The 18,317-nt window shown below is 37.6% G+C and overlaps 1 protein-coding gene across 1 annotated transcript in view; it reads right to left on the minus strand.

The window, feature by feature from the left end:
* Positions 1-18,317, minus strand: part of GRID2 (glutamate ionotropic receptor delta type subunit 2) — a 364,262-nt gene that overhangs the window by 204,630 nt on the left and 141,315 nt on the right. Inside the window, exon 6 of the mRNA XM_039241280.1 lies at positions 15,880-16,075. Within this exon, the coding sequence (XP_039097211.1) occupies positions 15,880-16,075 (196 nt within the window). The remainder of the gene's footprint in view (positions 1-15,879; positions 16,076-18,317) is intronic.

Here is an 18,317-nt window from a genome sequence, read left to right on the forward strand (position 1 = left end):
TTAGGGCCTGACCAAATTGTGTTAGCTTGCCAATACATCTGTTTAACTGACAGTGTAAATGTGGCTGTGGACATGGATTAGAAAGTCCGAAGGGTTAAAGGTGTAGTGACAAACAAAACAAAACAAAGTACTCTTATTAATTTTATAAATTAATAAGTAATCTTGTTAATTTATTATTGTTTTTTTAAAGCTTCTTGAGAGAGAGAGAGAGAGAGAGAGAGAATGTGTGCAAGCAGAGAGAGGAGGGAGGTAATCCCAAGCAGGCTCTGTGCTGCCTGCACAGAACCCAATGTGGAGTTCAAAATCAAGAACCCGGAGATCATGACCTGAGCTGAGATCAAGAGTTGGATACTTAACTGACTAAGCCACTCTGGCATCCCTTTTACTAATCTTTTAAAAAAGAGCTATTAAAGCTGACAATAATAAGTCAATAAAAAAGGAGCAAAGAAATAAAGTAGCAATATAAAGATGGTACCAAAAAAATGCTTAACCTCATAATCAGAAAAGTAAAAATCAGAATGAGGTACTTTTTTCATTCATCATTTTTGCAAAAGTGAAAAAATAAAAGAGTAATATCATTTACTTCTGGCAATTTCAGGCAAGACAGTGGGAAAACAGAACTCTTCTTTGTAATGGAAGTAAAAATTGGTTAGTGATTTTTATTTTATTTATTTTAATTTTTTTAATGTTTAATTTTGAGAGAGAGAGAGAGAGAGAGAGAGCACGTGAGTGAGTGAGCACAAGCTGGGAAGCAACAGAAGGAGAGCAGGAGACACAGAATCCAAAGCAGGCGCCAGGCTTTGAGGTGTCAGCACAGAGCCCAATGTGGGGCTCAAACCCATAAACTGCGAGATCATGACCTGAGCTGAAGTCGGCTGCTTAAACGACTGAGCCACCCAGGCGCCTCTGGTCATCATTTTTAGGTACTACTTTGAGAGTGGCTATTAAATTTGTAAATGCATATACTCCTTAACTCAGAATCCTACTTTTATGACTGTCTTTACAAAAATAAATAATGACAAATATATCAAAATAAATGTTCACCATAGCTGCTTATAGGAGATAAATATAAGAAACATTCAAAGTGTTCATCAAGGGCAATGACTTGATAAATAACAATAGTTCATAGAATGTTTTGAAGGTATTACAATGATGTATATATATGCTAACTTGAAAGATTTAATGATGGAAATTGATAGAGAACAATCCATTAAAAAAAAAAGCCCAAATGTAAACCAAGCAAAAAACTGTATGCATATATGTGCCTATTAACTAAAGAAGAAAGTCATGAAGATGTGCACCCTGCTATTTTAATGGAGGTTAACTGAGAGTAAAAGTGGATGGATAGAGTGAGCTGATTATATAATTATGGTGGGTTTATACTTTTTACTTTTTTTGCACTTTTCCAACAGAATTTTTTTTTTAATGTATAAGCATTTTCCAATTTGGGAAGTAACTTGGAGAGTAAGAACTAAACCAAGGCAATGAACCATTCATATTATCTGTTGGATGAAGAAGTTTGTAAACATAATGGAACCCCAAGGAAACAAAGATGCACGTATCTATTATTTTTCACCCTGGGGAACTACAAACCTGGGATTGTTTGTGGAACGAATGCTTGAGTACCAGGTAATGTGTTAAACCAGCACTGGTGCTCCCACTAGGGGCCTCAGTAGTTACCGGAGAGGCGTACTTGTCTCCCGTGGCTGTTAAACAATTTGAAATTAGGGTCCAATATTAGCTCCAGAAACATTTTCAGAATTCATCTGTACCATTTCTACAATTTTAAAGAGAAGGAAGAAAACTGAGGTTCAAAGTGGCTGTATCTTCTTTCCAATACAGACATTTCTTTTCAAATATTTCTTGTTACTCTTTTCACACCTTGCTCATTTTAAAACTACACAATTGACATTCAGTTAGCAGATTCAGATGATATGTGGCCTAGCAGGTGTCAGATCCACAGTCACAAACTGCACCTCCTACCCCCTTTTCACTCTACTGTAGCACCGTGATAGTTTACTTTGTGTGTCAACTCGGTTAGGTTATGGGATGCCCAGATATCTGATTAAACATTATTTCTGGGTGTGCCCATGAGTGTACTTGTAGAAGAGATTAGCATTTGAGTTGGTAGACTGAATACAGCAGATTGCCCTCCCCCAGTGTAGGTGGATGGTATCTAGATGGAGGGCTGCAACAGAACAAGCAGGTAGAGGAAGTTTCTCTCTTCCTCTCTCTCCCACCTCCCTCTTTCCCTCTCTCTCTCCTTCTCCCTCTCCCTCCCCCATTCTTTTCCTCCCCATCCTCCAGAATGACTGTTGAGCTCCTTCCCTTGAACTGGGATTTATACCATCAGTGCTCCTACTTCTCTGGAATTTAAATCATAAGCTTTCCTGGGCTCTCCAGCTTATAGACAGCAGATCGTAGGATTTGCCAGCCTCCGTAATTGCATAAGCCAATTCCTGATAAGAATCTTATTTTGCATATAAACATATCCCTACACATATACACACACAGATATATGAACATAATATATGAATATAGGTATTGCTTTTTTTTTTCTCTTGAAAGTCTTGACTAACAGAAACACCTTATATCTAACTGTAATTATTTTCTGTTTCCTGCATGTACTATGTTCTGCTCACCTCCATGTTTTTGTTCAGGCTGTCTCCTTCTCATCCTACTTATTCCTATCTCCCTTTTACTTAACTAAATCCTAATTACTCTTAAGATTGACATTACTTCCTGTTGGAAGTCTTTGTGATCTGAACTAGCCTCATCCCCCTCTCTCTGTTCTCATGGCATCTTGTCCATTTCTCCATAGGTTAGGTTAGCTACTGTGCAGCACTGTACGCCCCAGGCTGACTACACTAATCCATCTCTTCATCCTCTGTGCCTATCATAGTTTCTGGTACTTCGCAGCCACTGAATCAATGTTTGCTGATTAAAGGAACGAGTGAATGAGTACATGAATTGGATTTGAATGTAGCTAATTAAAAGAAGAATTGGAGCAGGTCTGGCTTTCATCATGGATTAAATCACTTATATAGTAAAAAGCAATTTTAAAATTACATGTTCTGCGAATGGTAGTATCATCTTTGTATACAAAAACACCATTTTATTATTTTTGCTGTAATTTACAGAATCTATATCTATTTTGTCTGGGAATCTAGAAAAAAATCTTTTCAGTTTTCATTTTGCTTTGTGTGTTATAAGACCTAATATATTCTAAATCAGGTTAAAATGCTCATGACTGCTCAAGAAGTATATAATATGGGGTGTCTCCTTTTCCTTTTGAGAAAATGTCTAATCAAGACTAATTTTGATTTTAAACATCCATCAAGAGTATGGCAAACAAGCAGAAAAAATATTTTAAAAAAGTAATACTAAAAATGCCCAATCCCAGACATTAAAAATGCATTGGCAGGGCTGCTGGGAATAATCTCTGTTTTGATTGATTGATTGATTGATTGATTGACTGTCCCACTGATTCACTTCTTTCACTGTGTGATAACTGACATGGACCTGAAAACTTTGATTTTGGGGAAACAGAAAATATGCCAATGAGATCTGAGCTCCAAGATAAATTGTGAAGTGCTAACGTGAGTCATATACTGTTTGTTCAAATCATTTAGCAAAAGGGCAAGTATAGCAAATGCACTGCTAATTTATTTTAATTTAGTTTTTATTTCAGAGAGACAGAGAGAAGAGAGAGAGAAGGAGAGAGAGAGAGAGAGAGAGAGAGAGAGAAAGAGAGAATCTGAAGCAGGCTCCAGGTTCTGAGCTGTAAGCACACAGCCCAACATGGAGCTGGAGCTCGCAAACCTTGAGATAATGACCTGAGCTGAAGTTGAACGCTTAACTGACTGAGCCACCCAGGCACCCCAATGCACTGCTACTTTTAAGCCCAATGGTATGACAGCCCAGGATTCCTGGCATTTTCAAAGACCCAAAGTTGTTTAGTATTTTGTTTTGATCTTCCCCAAGTTGTGTTCAGTCTGATTATTCATTTCTGTAATGGGGCCTAACCCAGGTTTAAGGTCATGTACTTAGTATATTACCAAGTCACTCACTGAAGCCCAAGTTAACTCACATCCTCTCTCTGCTCATAGCTGTTGTCTACTTTGGCTTCTTACCCAATGCTAAATGATGTTATAGAGCTCAAACAGGAAGGAGAATGGAACAACTAGAAAAGAAAATACGGCCAGTGTGGCTCTTGGGTTTGAGATGCATAAGACCAGGGATTACTAAATGTAAACCTGTAGCAGTTGAAATCTGTTTTGTACTCACAGCCTTTTTAAATGTAATTTGTTTCCTGCTTGCTTCATTCTTAAGTCTAGGAGAGCAGCTGCTACCTTGCCCAGTCCTACTTAGCTGTGAGAAGTCATGGCCTCAAATCTCTCGGCTGCTGATAAGATTGCTCTTGGCCAAGCCTCCACCCTGCCATCATCAGAATGCTCCTGGTAATATTCTCAATCCTTCTTTCACACCACACTCACTAATTTATCAAAACAATTTGCCTAGAGCCTAAAGCCTATCTTGGCTCCAGGTCCTCAAATACCCATTATCATGAAAAATCCAAGACTTCCACGTTACTCTGATGTGCCTCCCTTGGCTTTGACCATTTTCCCCATTCCTCTCTAACTCCCTGGTCTCTTCTACTTGCTCTACCATGATCTTTGTGTCTCAGGCTATCATACAATTCATTGTTCTGATGAGACTAACCTTGAGAGTGAAAAGGTCTTAAGATTCTGGGACCAATTCTGATGTATGTGTGTGAGGGTGCACATCAACAATGCCCAGACATCAGTTGGGTGTCCTAAATTCAACTCAATTCTGACCCTAGCTACAGGAGATATTGTCTGATTCTACAGAATCAGAACCCGTTTGCAAGCTCATGCTGTTACCTGTGTTTCTGGTTGGTTCTCCTTGTCCTTTTCGTTTTTATGGAGGCATCATTACATAGGCATAATTGAGTAAATCAATGGCCATTGGTGACTAAACTTGATCTCCAGCTCCTCCCCTGTTTTAGGAGATGGGACTGAAAATTTCAAACACCTAATCACTTGATTGGTTCTTCATCTAAGGATGGGAGATGCAGCCCAAAGTCATCTTATTAACATAATAAAGGGCACCCCTGTTGCTTTCAACACTTACAAAATTCCAAGGGTTTTAGAAGCTCTGTGTCAGAAACAGGAGGAAGATCAAATATATATTTCTTATTATAAGTCACAATATCAGAAAGGTACTGTTAGTAATAACAGTAGGACACCTGGCAAAACTGAGATTGTCCCAAGCTCTGCCTGTATTCCTAAATTTTTTTTAAAATTTCCTTTTACGTGTGTTTACTGGGTAGAACCTACTTCTCTTCTGGATATACTATATTGCCTTTGGTCTCCTCAAATGGTAGCTATTTTTTTCTCTACAACATTCATACTGCTGGGGTTTGATCATGGGTCAGTATCTTCCTTGTCCCTCAAACCACTTCAGTGCCTTGACTCCAAAGTCCTCTAGCTTTTAAGCTCATTGCTATCAGACTATACTCATTCTTTTTTAAAAATGTTTTTTTTTATGTTTATTTTTAGGGGAGAGAGAGAAAGAGACACACAGAGAGTGAGAGACAGACAGACAGCGTGAGCAGGGAAGGGGCAGAGAGAGAAGGACACAGAATCTGAAACGTGTTCCAGGCCCTGAGCTGTCAGCACAGAGCCTGACACAGGGCTTGAACGCATGAACTGTGAGATCATTACCTGAGCTGAAGTCAGACACTTAACTGACTGAGCCACCCAGGTGTCCCAGACTATCCTCATTCTTACTGCAGTCATCTGTTGACTCTGTGTCACTCTAATATAGCTCAAAGATTTTAAAACTTGGCTTTCTGTCACTCTCTCTCTCTAAAAAAAAAAAAAAAAAAGTTATGTGGTTATTCTTGGTGATCTGATTCTTCACATAGATATCCTTTTCCAGTACTTGGCTTCTCCTTCTTCAAAGCTTCTGTCTTTTCTCCTCCCTTAGCCACCCTCTCCCATGTCACATCATTTACAAGACTAGCACTCTCTTCATCATCTCAATTTCAACTGTGTCATCTCTGAATCAACTTCATATTATTTCCAGTCCTGTCCTTCTGGTTCATGGACTCCAGCATAGTCCATCTAACTAAGAGTCCAGAGTTCATGCCATCCTCCTGGCAACCTCAGTCTCCTCTGGGTCACCACTTTCCTCCTACACAGCTGAGATTCCATAATTCATGATAGTGATCATTTCTTTGCATATACTCTCAACTCCCTCACTCCATTGTTCTCTACCCTGCTTTTGTGGTAAACACCAATTCTAGTGAAATCTATTCTCTGTAGACTCCACGTTTATACTCAGGGAGCTGAAGATGGCTTAAAGAAAAGCCCACCATCATGCTGATTGGTTTTATTTTATTGTCATGATCACTATTGCAAAAGAGCCTTTAGTCTTTTCTAGGAATACTACATTTCACTAGCCTACTGTCCCTCCCATTCTCCAGAACAACCATTCCTATCTTCTCTCTCTTCAAATCTCCAGAATCTTTATCCTGTTGCTTACACTTTGGTGATGGGCCTGAGTTCCTAATTCTCTGAGTAAATACAGACAATCAAAAATGATCTCCCACATACTCCCACCATTGTATCTTCTAAACTATCTGCATGACCATATGTTCTACTTTCTCTCTTTTTACTATGGATGGATTATGTTCCTAAATACAAACCCTCCACTTGTGTGCTAGATCTCATTACTTATCACCTACTCAAGGACAGATCTCCAGCAGTTCTCCTGTGTCTCCTGGACTTTGAGTTTCCTCTGTACTGTATCATCCTATCAGTATACAGATATTGTATACATCTTTTTTTCATAAAAACTTTTTCTCAAACATCACATCCCCCCCCCTCTGTATCAAAATAAAGGAATAAACATTTTTTAAAAAAACTGCTTGGGGGGCTCCTGGGGGACTGAGTCGGTTAAGCGTCCAACTTTGGCTCAGGTCATGATCTCACTGTTTGTGGGTTCAAGCCCCACGTCGGGCTCTGTGCTGACAGCTAGCTCAGAGCCTGGAGCCTGTTTTGGACTCTGTATCTTCTCTCTCTGACCCTCCCCTGCTCATGTGTCTCTCTCTCAGAAATAAATAAAACATTAAAAAAAGTGCCTGTTCTAACAAAATGAATGTACAAGGAAAAACAGAATAACAAAATAGTCCAGACTCTTAAATATAGAGAACAAATGGTTGTTTGCCAGAGGGAAGGTGGGTAGGTGACAGGTGAAATAAATAAAAGGGATTAGGAGTCCACTTATCATGATGGGCACTGAGTAGTGTATAAAATTGTCAAATCATTACTGATTTGTCACCTGAAACTAATATAACACTGCATGTTAATTATACTTGATAAAAAATTAAAATAAAAAGAAAATAAATGAAAGTACCTAGTCTTGTAATCTCCACTGCCTCTCTGCTCATTCTTTTTTCTCTCCAATATAATTCTAATTCCTTCTCCTTTCCCTCTACCAGATCTGCTCTTGTCAAGGTCACCAGAGACACTTACTTGCCAAATAAATCATTAATTCTCAGTCTTCACTATACTTGATCCATGAGCATCATTTGACAGACAGTTGATCATTTGAACTCGTTGAAATACTTTTTCATTTGACTTCTAAACAACCACTTTTTTTTGTTGTTGTTGTTGTTTTTCACCTGCTTCCCTGGCTGATCCTTCTCTGACTCTGTTATACCCTTTTTAACTCTCCTTCTTCTAAATACTAAATTGTCTCAGGGATTAGTCTTTACATAGCTTTCTTCTCTAGATAGATACACATCCTTAGTGATATCATCGAGTCTTATGACTTTAAATACAGCCTCTATGTTAGTAATCTACAAATCTCCAGCTGGAACTTTCTCCTAAGCAGTCAACTCATATATAGAAAGCAGCTTCCTCGGCATCTTTTCCTGGATAATTAATAAACATTTCATGTTAGCTGTATACCAAAGGCAAATTCTCATTTGGCTTCTCAAATATGCCCATTCCATAGTTTTCTCAACCTCAATAAATGTCAACTTCATCCTTCCCACTCTTAGGCGAATGGCATTGGACTCATCTTTAACTCCTCTTTTAGAAAATTTTTAGAAAATATACCTTTAAAATATATTCAAATTCAATCACTTCTCACCACTTCCACTGTAACCAGTCTGGTCCATCCATATCATGTCTCACTTGGATTATAACAGCAGTGTCCTCTGTTTTTCCTTCTAGCCTTGACCTCTCCTATTTTCCACATAGCATCTTGAGTGGACCTCTTTGTAAGTCAGATCATGTCACTCTTCTGCTCACAACCCTTACTGGGTTTCCTATCTCAGAATTATTCAAAATCAAAGTAATTAAATCGCTCCAAAGTATTAGGTCAGTGATTGCCAACCTTTATTGTGAATCAGAATCACCTGAAAGGAGTTAAGATATTCAGATGCCTTCCATTGCCTAATTAAGATGCAGTGGGCAAAAGGGTTTGAAAAGGACAAACTTCTAGTTATAAATAAGTCATGAGGATGTAATGTACAGCACGGTGATATAATTAATAATGCTGTATCACATATGTAGCAGTTGCTAGGAGAATAGATCTTAAAAATTCTTATCACAAAAAGAAAATTTGTAACAATGGTGACAGATGTTAACTTATTTTGGTGATCATTTTGCAATATACATAAATATAGAATCATGTTGTATGTCTGAAACTAACATAATGTTATATGTTCATTATATCTCAAAAAAAAAAAAGATACAGTTGGAACTTTAGTGGATCCCAAGTTCTGAGATTTTTAGGCCACCAACCAGCCTAACTTCCCCTCTGATCTTATTCCCTACCACTCTCCCCTGCGCAACTTATCTGCCACCCTGCCTCCATGCACCCTTCTCCAGCCACATTGGTCTTGACATTTCTCTCCATCATGCCAAGCTAGCTTCTGCCTCAGGAAGTTTGCAGTAATGTTCCTTCTGCCTGGAGCACTTTATGTCCTCACTGTCTCCCCACTATCTTCATGGTATAACCTGTCCTCTTTCGGGTCTCTACTCAAATGTCACTTTCTCAGAGACACCTTCTGAGACCACTTTATATGTGATGGCAAACATCTCTATTCCTCCTCTGCTTTCTTTCATTCTTACCTTTCCAATTTTCTTCATAGCACATGTTTATGTGATTGTCTATTTTTTTCTCCCCACTACAAAATAATCTCCATTGGGTTAGGGACTTTGCTTGTTCTATTTAACTACCCATGCCCTGAACAGGGCCTGGTAAATGACAAGTGCTCACTGAGCAGGTTGTGAAAGAATGAATAAAATGACAGGTTCAATCCACCCAGTTTTGTCAGCCAGGGATAAATAAAGATGGTAGGCTTCCCTCACGATTTCACAGGGTCTAGAATTTGTCTTTCTACTCCAGTTCTCAAAAGTCCTTGATAGTGGCCCATTTGACGTGACCAATTTTTGTCTTGGCTTTCATTTCAATACTCCAATTTTCCAGCTGGCACTAGAGCTGGGGCCTGAGCCCTCTGGGCTTGTCAGTTTCCCTTTCCCTCTACTGCTCCCGGACTTGTGCAGACTAATTAGCCTTGCAAATTGATGCTTTCTGATTGAAAACTGCTGCAGCCAACACCAACCCTTACTTCCCTGTTGCCATAGTATCCATCAGATTTTTATATCCTCTTTGAACTATGTAGTCTGAGATATTATGCAGTTACCATTAGGATCCTCTGGCTAGGGCAGGATTTTAATCCTACGAATCCTGATTTTCTTTTCTTCCTGAGTAGTCTTCATTGCTGAGAGGTTTTAGAGTAATTTGTTCTTCACCACCTGAGTTTAAGAGGTTATCAGGAAATAAATATTGCCCTCTAAATAACCACAGACTTCTCTCTTAGTGCGACATACACATCCTTCATTTCTAGTCAGATCTTTGTGATTTGCCAAAATCTGAATTATATCATATTACTCTTTTTAAATGTTTATTTATTTATTTTGAGAGAGAGGGAAAATATGAAGATGAGCATGACTGAGGGGAGGGGTAGAGAGACAGGGAGAGAGAGACTCAACAGCAGGCTTCATGCTGTCAGTGCAGAACCTGATGCAGGGCTTGATCGCACAAACTGCAAAATCATGACCTGAGTCAAAATCAAGAGCTGACACTTAACTGACTGAGATATCCAGGCACCCCTATCATGTTATTTTTCTGTTCAAAACCTTTCTAAGTTTCATATCTCCCATGGAGCAAAAGCCCATTTAATTTTTTAAAATGTTTATTTATTTTTGAGAGAGAGAGACAGAGCATGAGTAGGGGAGGGGGAGAGTGAGATAGAGACACAGAATCTGAAGCAGGGCCCATAATCTGAGCTGGCAGCACAGAGCCTGATGCTGGGCTTGAACTCACAAGCTGTGAGATCATGACCTGAGCTGAAGTCAGACATTTAATCAACTGAGCCACCCAGGAGCCCTGTAAAAGCCCATTTAGAATGTTCTATATGTCCTAATCAACCTTGTATTAGTATTTCAGACATTAGCATGCTTATGAATCACCTGTGAATCTTCTTAGAATGACATTTACATTCAGAAGAGCTGAATCTGAAGGGGCCCAGGAGTCTGCATTTCTTTTTTTTTTTTTTTAATGTTTTTATTTATTTCTGAGAGAGAGAGAAAGACACAGCGTGAGCAGGGGAGGGTCAGAGAGAGAGGGAGATTCAGAATCTGAAGCAGACTCCAGGCTCTGAACTAGCTGTAAGCACAGAGCCTGATACGGGGCTTGAACCCACGAACCATGAGATCATGACCTGAGCTGAAGTCGGGTGCTTAACCGACTGAGCCACCCAGCCACCCCCAGGAGTCTGCATTTCTAACAAGCTCTCAAGTGATGCTAATGTTGCTTGTTCCCAGGATTATGCTGTGAGTAACAAGATTGTATATGATATGCCCTCTCCCCTACCACCTGGCCCTCTACTTCTCTGATTTTGTTATACTTCTGATATTATACTTTATTTCTGACTCATATGAGCCTCCTTCATAGCCTTAGAACATCCAGGCATGCTTCCACCTCAGGGCCTTGGCATTGGCTTACCCTCCATCTGAAAACATATCACCCAGATAAACACCTCTCTGTCTCTTTCCTACCTGCTTTAAGTCTTTTTTCCAATGTCATTTTCTTTATTTTTAATTTTTTTTAAGAGACAGTGAGGGAGGGGGCAGAGGGAGAGAGAGAATCTTAAGCAGGCTTCACCCTGAACATGAGGCGAGGCTGGGATTATGATCTGAGCTGAAATCAAGAGTTGGCCACTCAGCTGACTGAGCCACCCAGGAACCACCCTCCCCACCCCCAGTGTCATTTTCTTAGTGAAATCTTCCATGGACATCTGATCTAACAAGGCAGACCATCTCATTCTTGTCCCCCCTTTCCCTCTCCTACTTTATCTCCTTATCACATCACTACTGAAATATAACACATTTGTTTATCATCTGCCTTCTCCACTGGAATGAGAACTCTGTAGAGACATTTTATTTTCATTTATGTTTACTCCAGTGACCAGAATACTGGCTGATACATAGAAGGTGCTCAATAAATAATTGTTGAATGAATGCACTAAAAATTCCAGTTATACTTTTCACATACATTTTTCTACTTCTGCAAAAAACTCTGGGAAGAAGAAGATGGAAACAAATTTGTTCTAGTTTAATTAGGCTGGTCTGATACAGGTGAATATCTCCCAGAAGAGCAGATCAGAACTCATTTACTTAATCCTCATTTATACAGCTTTCTTTGGTACGAGCAGAACGATGTTAGAAGAGATCAAGTTCTACCTTCAAGTGAGAGAAACTTAATAAGACTAGTAGCACAATTAAGAACAAACACAAGCTGAGACATTAATGGTATCTATTTAAAGCTATAATTAGGATTGTTTGCACAATGATGCAGGCTTTCCTGGAAGGCAGTTACTATATATATGAATTGTTGTCAAAGATGCTGTAGAAGACGTTTGGCCTTTTGTGGAAAATTGACCTAGAAAACTGCTATGGTCTTTTCTGCCTGAACAAATTAGAAACTGATGACTGAGAAGAGGAAGCTGCTATGTGGGATATGCAACACCAGATGCTCAAGGAAGAATCCACAAGCACATTTCATGTGTCACAGTTCTCAGTCTTATAAGCTCCCAGTGAGCTTTAGCAGGTGGGAAGGTTATTGTTTTGGTTGGTTGGTTCTATGTTTTAAGAGAAGCTGGCCAAGACCTAGCAAATTGAACCAAAAGACATCTTATTGTTATTACCTATTTTCTGTGTAATCGATTTTCAGCTGTCTCTGATTTTGGTTGAAAGAATATATACCACAAGTAAATTTCACTTTGGTATTTTCTATTATGAATTCATAAAGACATTCTTCACTACCTCGCTAATAAATCAGAAAACGGAATAAATATGGCACAATACTAGGTGTCACTATTTACAATTTTAAATCATAAGCTCTCTTTATCAGTAGACTATCAGAGAATAGAAATTGTTCTTTTCTACTTCTTTCATTAATTATCCTTTTCATTATGGTACAATTTTAACTTGACCTTAGGAGATATTCAATAATAAAGTTTTGTAGTTACAAATTAGTCACATTTACATTCTCTCAGGTAATCTTAAAGATCATTTTATGAGCTTAAGGCTCTAATCATACTATTTATTGATGCTTCTAAATATATATTTAAAAATGTACTTTTTAAATAATGAAAAAGGATCATATGAAGTAGCAATCCTTATCAACATGATGAAAATCCTGGGGCCCAGAGATTTTTAAGCAACTAGCCACATTTACACATTTTAGTTTAAAAAATAAACTGTATTCAAACAAAGGTTGACAGTCCTGCAAAGTTCAGGCTTTTAATTCCCACACTGTGATCAATGTACAGATGAAGAGAGTGAGTTTCACAGAAGCTGAGTGACTTGCCCAAAGTTATACACCTAAGAACTGGAAGAACCAGGAAAAAAAAGTAGATGGATTTTTTTTTCCCTAGGAACAGGGTTCCATGAAGATCATAATAATTTTTTTTTAATATATAACATTCAATAATAGCATTAGAAACACTAACCTAAGTTGAAAGGTGATGGAATAGCTACATATTTAAAGAAAAATAAATGGCTAAGTCTAAAAAATAAATAACCCATATTCTTAGCACAGGATGTAAAATTATCAATAGCCTAGACTAAAACGGTTTTATTGCACAGAATCTCTGATTGAAATTTTCTCAGTGTGGATATTTATACTTTCTTTTTACATATACACAACTGTCAAATTAAATTCTACATGGCTAAAAGACATAAAGGTAAAAAAGAAAAAAGAAACAGAAAATGTAGGAAACTGTATATACTTTGAAAAGGAGATGTTTTCTTAGACAATTCTGAAGACTTTGGAAGATGTAGATGTATATTTTAATACATACATGACCATTTACAGCTTCTGTGTGCCATTTGATATCTTATAACATTATGATTTATTTTTTTATTTTGGAAATGGCCGGATATGGGAAGTGTACCCAGTTTCTCTTATTACAAAGAATGGAAGGTATATGGGGTGTGTGTGTGTGTGAGAGAGAGAGAGAGAGACAGAAAGACAGAGAGAGAGAGACAGAGAGAGAGAGAGAAAGAATATAAGAATAAAACAAGGCCTTGTCTACATGTAGCCACTTGACTGACTACCTCTGAAATTTATGAGTCGCTTATGGTCTCACTATTTCCACTCTTTGCATACTCTTACTCAATCCCCATACATCAGCTATAGAGACCTTCTTGAAAGGTAATAATGGATCACAATATTCCTCTATTTTAGTAGCGTTTTTTCCCCATCCAAAAAAAAAATCCAAATTCCTAACTAAGGGCAACCAGGTCCTTAATGATCTATCCCATTACTAACCTCCTTCCATGTTCTCTCATTTGACATGTTCCAGTTCATGTTGATTTTAAACTGGCTTTATCCCCTCAGGCATTTGCCTAGGCCCTGCCCCCTCTTCTACGTGAACAGCTCCTGATCAGGCACTGGTCACTAATATTTTATCTCCTCAGGGAACTCTACTTAATCACTCTTCTTCAGGTAGATGTTCTCTTTAATTTCTATAAGAGTAGTCATGTTTTTTTTTTCCCATAGCATTAAACATAATTTAAATCATTTTGTTTGATCATGTATTTCAGTTTTTTTTTTCTCTCTCTCACCAGACTTTATATTTCACAGATCCCATGATCATTGATCTGTGGTGGAGTTATCCTCAGCTCCTAGATCAGTGCTTGGTACACAATTGTTGCTTACCAAATGCTATATGAAAAAATGAATAAAGAAATAATGAGTGAATACATATTTTTAAATAAAAATTTTAAAAGATTTTTGGAGAAAAAAGTGAATTTTATCTGAAATGATATGTTATAGAAAGAGGTTGTAAAGTATGGAGAGCTTTTGCTTCTAAAATAGAAGTATAAACTATGAATATACTCATACTCAAGAAAACAAAATTCTTCTTAACAATTAATAGCATGAAGGAAAGTAACTTTCCTAAAAACTACTTAGGATTCTTATTCTGTGGTTTAAATTCATTCATAACTTATGTGTATCTAGTAAATAATAAAATGTGAACCCACCATTTTCCTCAGACAACATATAGGTCCACTCACTCACCCATTCTCACCCAACCTCCACATCCTCCTAGTAATTGTGGAACTTCTAGAAGCCAGTGGAGTTTAGAATCAATTCTTGGGTCCAGGGAAAGGACCTTAATATAATAAGGGTAAAGGAGTTAGAGGCCATTGCTAACATTTCAAGGGCATTGACATCCTAATGCATCATTAGTACTTGGAAAGAGGTTTATATCAGCATCATTAGCTTTTAAAATAATGATATTAACTAGGTTCACTCTAGGGAAGCATAATATTAGCAGCAGCAGATAAAGGACATCATATGAAAAGGCACAGAATAATACTAGAATCTGTGGCAGAATATTTTCTATAGCCATCAAAACATTCTCCAACAAGGAACTCAGACATGGGGTCCAAATTATTCTGCTGTGGAAGGTTATAGAGAAGAAGTGTATACCATCCTTGTTGCTGTAATTGATGTTTATTCATTCATTCATTCATTCATTCATCCCACAATTATTTACTGAATGTCAACCACTGTGACTTTCACTGTGCTAGCCACTGGGATAATTTTAAACAACAATCATTCAGTTCCTTCATGCAGATTGATGGGGCTTGAGGAAGATAAGATTACATCTATATACGTATTTATAAACCACAGCCCAGAATAAAAACTAGCTTTATGTTTTACACAAAGGACTCCTTCCTAACCCTTTTTACTCCCTGATAAAATACCTTCTAAATGATGGTTACTTAAAGTAAGATATAAATATTTTCATTTTTGAAATAGAAACAGACATTTGTAGGAACCTTATTTATTGACAAGATTAACTTTTACCCACCACATAATCATACATAAAGATAAGGTTTGCATCTGAAAACAAATGCAGGGTAGGCAGTACCCCAAAGTCATTTGAAAGAATTGGATAACCTTAATGATATTTGGAATGGGACTTGTAAAAACTTTTTCAGTCTTCATGTCCTGGCTTATGTCTTCTGGCTTTAGATTTCCACTGGAGACAGATCCAGTAGACACAGCACAGAAAGCTTTGAATTCCCTCTGCTCAAGCAATGTGTCAACTCAAAATCCTTAAATCAATAGTAGGTATAATTTAGCTACAAACTACATGTCAATGTTAAAATTAATAAGAAAAAAAAGAAATAAACCAATCTCAATGTAGAGATTTCAATATGGGAGACAAAATAGTGGACTCTGAATGAAGAACAGTACCTTTTGAATGCCTGCTTGGGATTCCAGAACGTTATTCTCTGATCCGTTGCTTCTGTTGATCATCCGCCACATTTGGGAATACATGCTGTCCCTTTCAAAAGGATTCATTCCCTTCATCCGGACATGTTCGTATACTGCAGAGTCCAGTACTGTGCCGTAAGGGATATCTGTTTGCTTGGAAAGGTCCTGGAGAGATCTTCATTATTAGGAGAGAAGAAAGACACAAGAAAGAGTACTGAACACTTTCAACTGGAAATAAAGTTATAGAAAGCAGAGTATAATATATGTAAGTATAGATGTCAGGTTGATTTTCTTATTTTGTGGTTTCTTAACATTAAAATTTAATATATAAGGAGAATTGCTGTTAGGGTGTATGACCCTTCCACGAATCATTAGAAGACCAAGTCATTAGTAAAAGAGAAATGAAAATTTCTAGTGGTAAGGCAATGCTTTTTTTATGTGAACATCACTGTGAAAAGAACAAAAACAAAACTAGACAATCATATAATCATTTAGTTTTAAAAAGTTCAATACGTTATAAGCCTTAAGCTTATATTCTTTTAGGTGTCAATGCTTAAATATTTTTATAAAATAATTACATTTTGCATAAACAGCATATTTTGAGGTCAAGTGTATACTTAAAAATTAGTATTTATGATAGTCACTACTTAACAAGTGGCAATTCCATACATGCAGCACCTGAAATACATTATTCTCACAGCAATGTCTCATTTTCAGAAATATTTCACCCATTTAATAGATGAGAAAACATAGGTTGAGAGTATTAAAATCTTGCTCAGTGTGGCACAGTCAGTGAGGGATCAGACATGTTTCAGATATAGATCTGACTGGCTTCAAAGGCTATAGTATTTTTACTGCAAGATGTTGCCTCTTATTTCTATATTTCTTTTGCTGTATTGCCTTTAAGTTTGTGTGTGTGCATGCATGCGCCCGCCTGTGTGTGTGTGTGTGTGTGTGTGTGTGTGTGTGTGTGTGAGAGAGAGAGACAGAGAGAGAGAGAGAGAGAGAGAGAGAGAGAGACTTCTATTTGTACTCAAATAGAGTAAAATTCATGCTTCTGGAAAGCTAAATATATTTCCAGCTTCCTCTCTTGCAGAATAATGTTCGGGATTTTCAAATCAATCTCTATGTTATAGATAGTATCTGTTTGTCCTAGGTTGTTCATATCTAAATTGGTGGTCAGTTTCCTCACATTTCAGTTTCTGAGCCACACTATACTTTCTAACTTGGAGAACCAATTACTGTTCCACTGAAATTCATTGGTTTTGTGTAGGTGCTCAACTCTACTGACTGAGTTTTAGGAACAAATATATCTTTGGCATTCTGCTCAAAAGTAGACGCCGGCATATTCAAACTCACTACATTCTGAGAATGGCGGCAGTTGCTTTGCAACACTACACCATATTTTGAATAAGAATACTCACAGCCCTCCACAAATAAGGTTCATGAATCTCATGTTATATATACACCTCTGACCTTTTGGTTTGTTTCTAGATGGAATTCACTAACGACTTGCTGGGGGCCTTTGCAAACAACTCTAGCATTGGGCAAGGGTATTGAGATACTCTTGCAGGTCAACGGTTTCCATCATGTGCAAAACTGTATTCCAAACAATAAATTCTGGGCTGTGTTTGCTAGAGGAGGATTTGTGCCAATTTCTAATGACAACTTTCAGCAAAATTTGATCTATGTTTTATTGAATTTTAGGTTGTTGATGTATGTTATTTACTCGATGGAAACTACCATGATAATTCCTGTTTGTTCCTATACATCTGCTGCATAAAATGATGCATTTAAAAATCACTATTTCCAAGGAAAAATTTTCTGGAATATTCTACAACTATTAAACTAATTCTACCACTTGTAAAAGGATAAAGTAACAGTATAAAAATGAAGGCAATAGTGGAATTAAAAGTGAGCTACACGTAGCCAGGATGCAAGCTAATATCGGAGTGACAGGGCATTTGCTCCTGGGACATGCCATGCTTATTTTGTTAACAGTATAGCAATAAGAATTTTATTTCCATCAGACACCAAAAGGAAATCAAAGGCATCAGAATTGGCAAAGAGGAAGTCAAACTTTCACTCTTCGCAGATGACATGATACTCTACATCGAAAACCCGACAGACTGCACCAGAAGCCTACTAGAACTGATCCAAGAATTCAGCCAAGTTGAAGGGTACAAAATCAACGTACAGAAATCCGTTGCATTTTTATACACCAACAATGAAGCAACAGAAAGAGAAATCAAGAAACTGATCCCATTCACAATTGCACAAAAAACCATAAAATACCTCGGAATAAACCTAACCAAGGATACAAGAGATCTGTATGATGAAAACTATAGAAAACTTATGAAGGAAATTGAAGAAGACACAAAGAAATGGAAAAACATTCCATGCTCATGGATAGGAAG

This window comes from Hyaena hyaena, unplaced genomic scaffold (genome assembly GCF_003009895.1).
Source record: "Hyaena hyaena isolate Hyena2069 unplaced genomic scaffold, ASM300989v1 scaffold_191, whole genome shotgun sequence".
Lineage (NCBI taxonomy): Eukaryota > Metazoa > Chordata > Mammalia > Carnivora > Hyaenidae > Hyaena > Hyaena hyaena.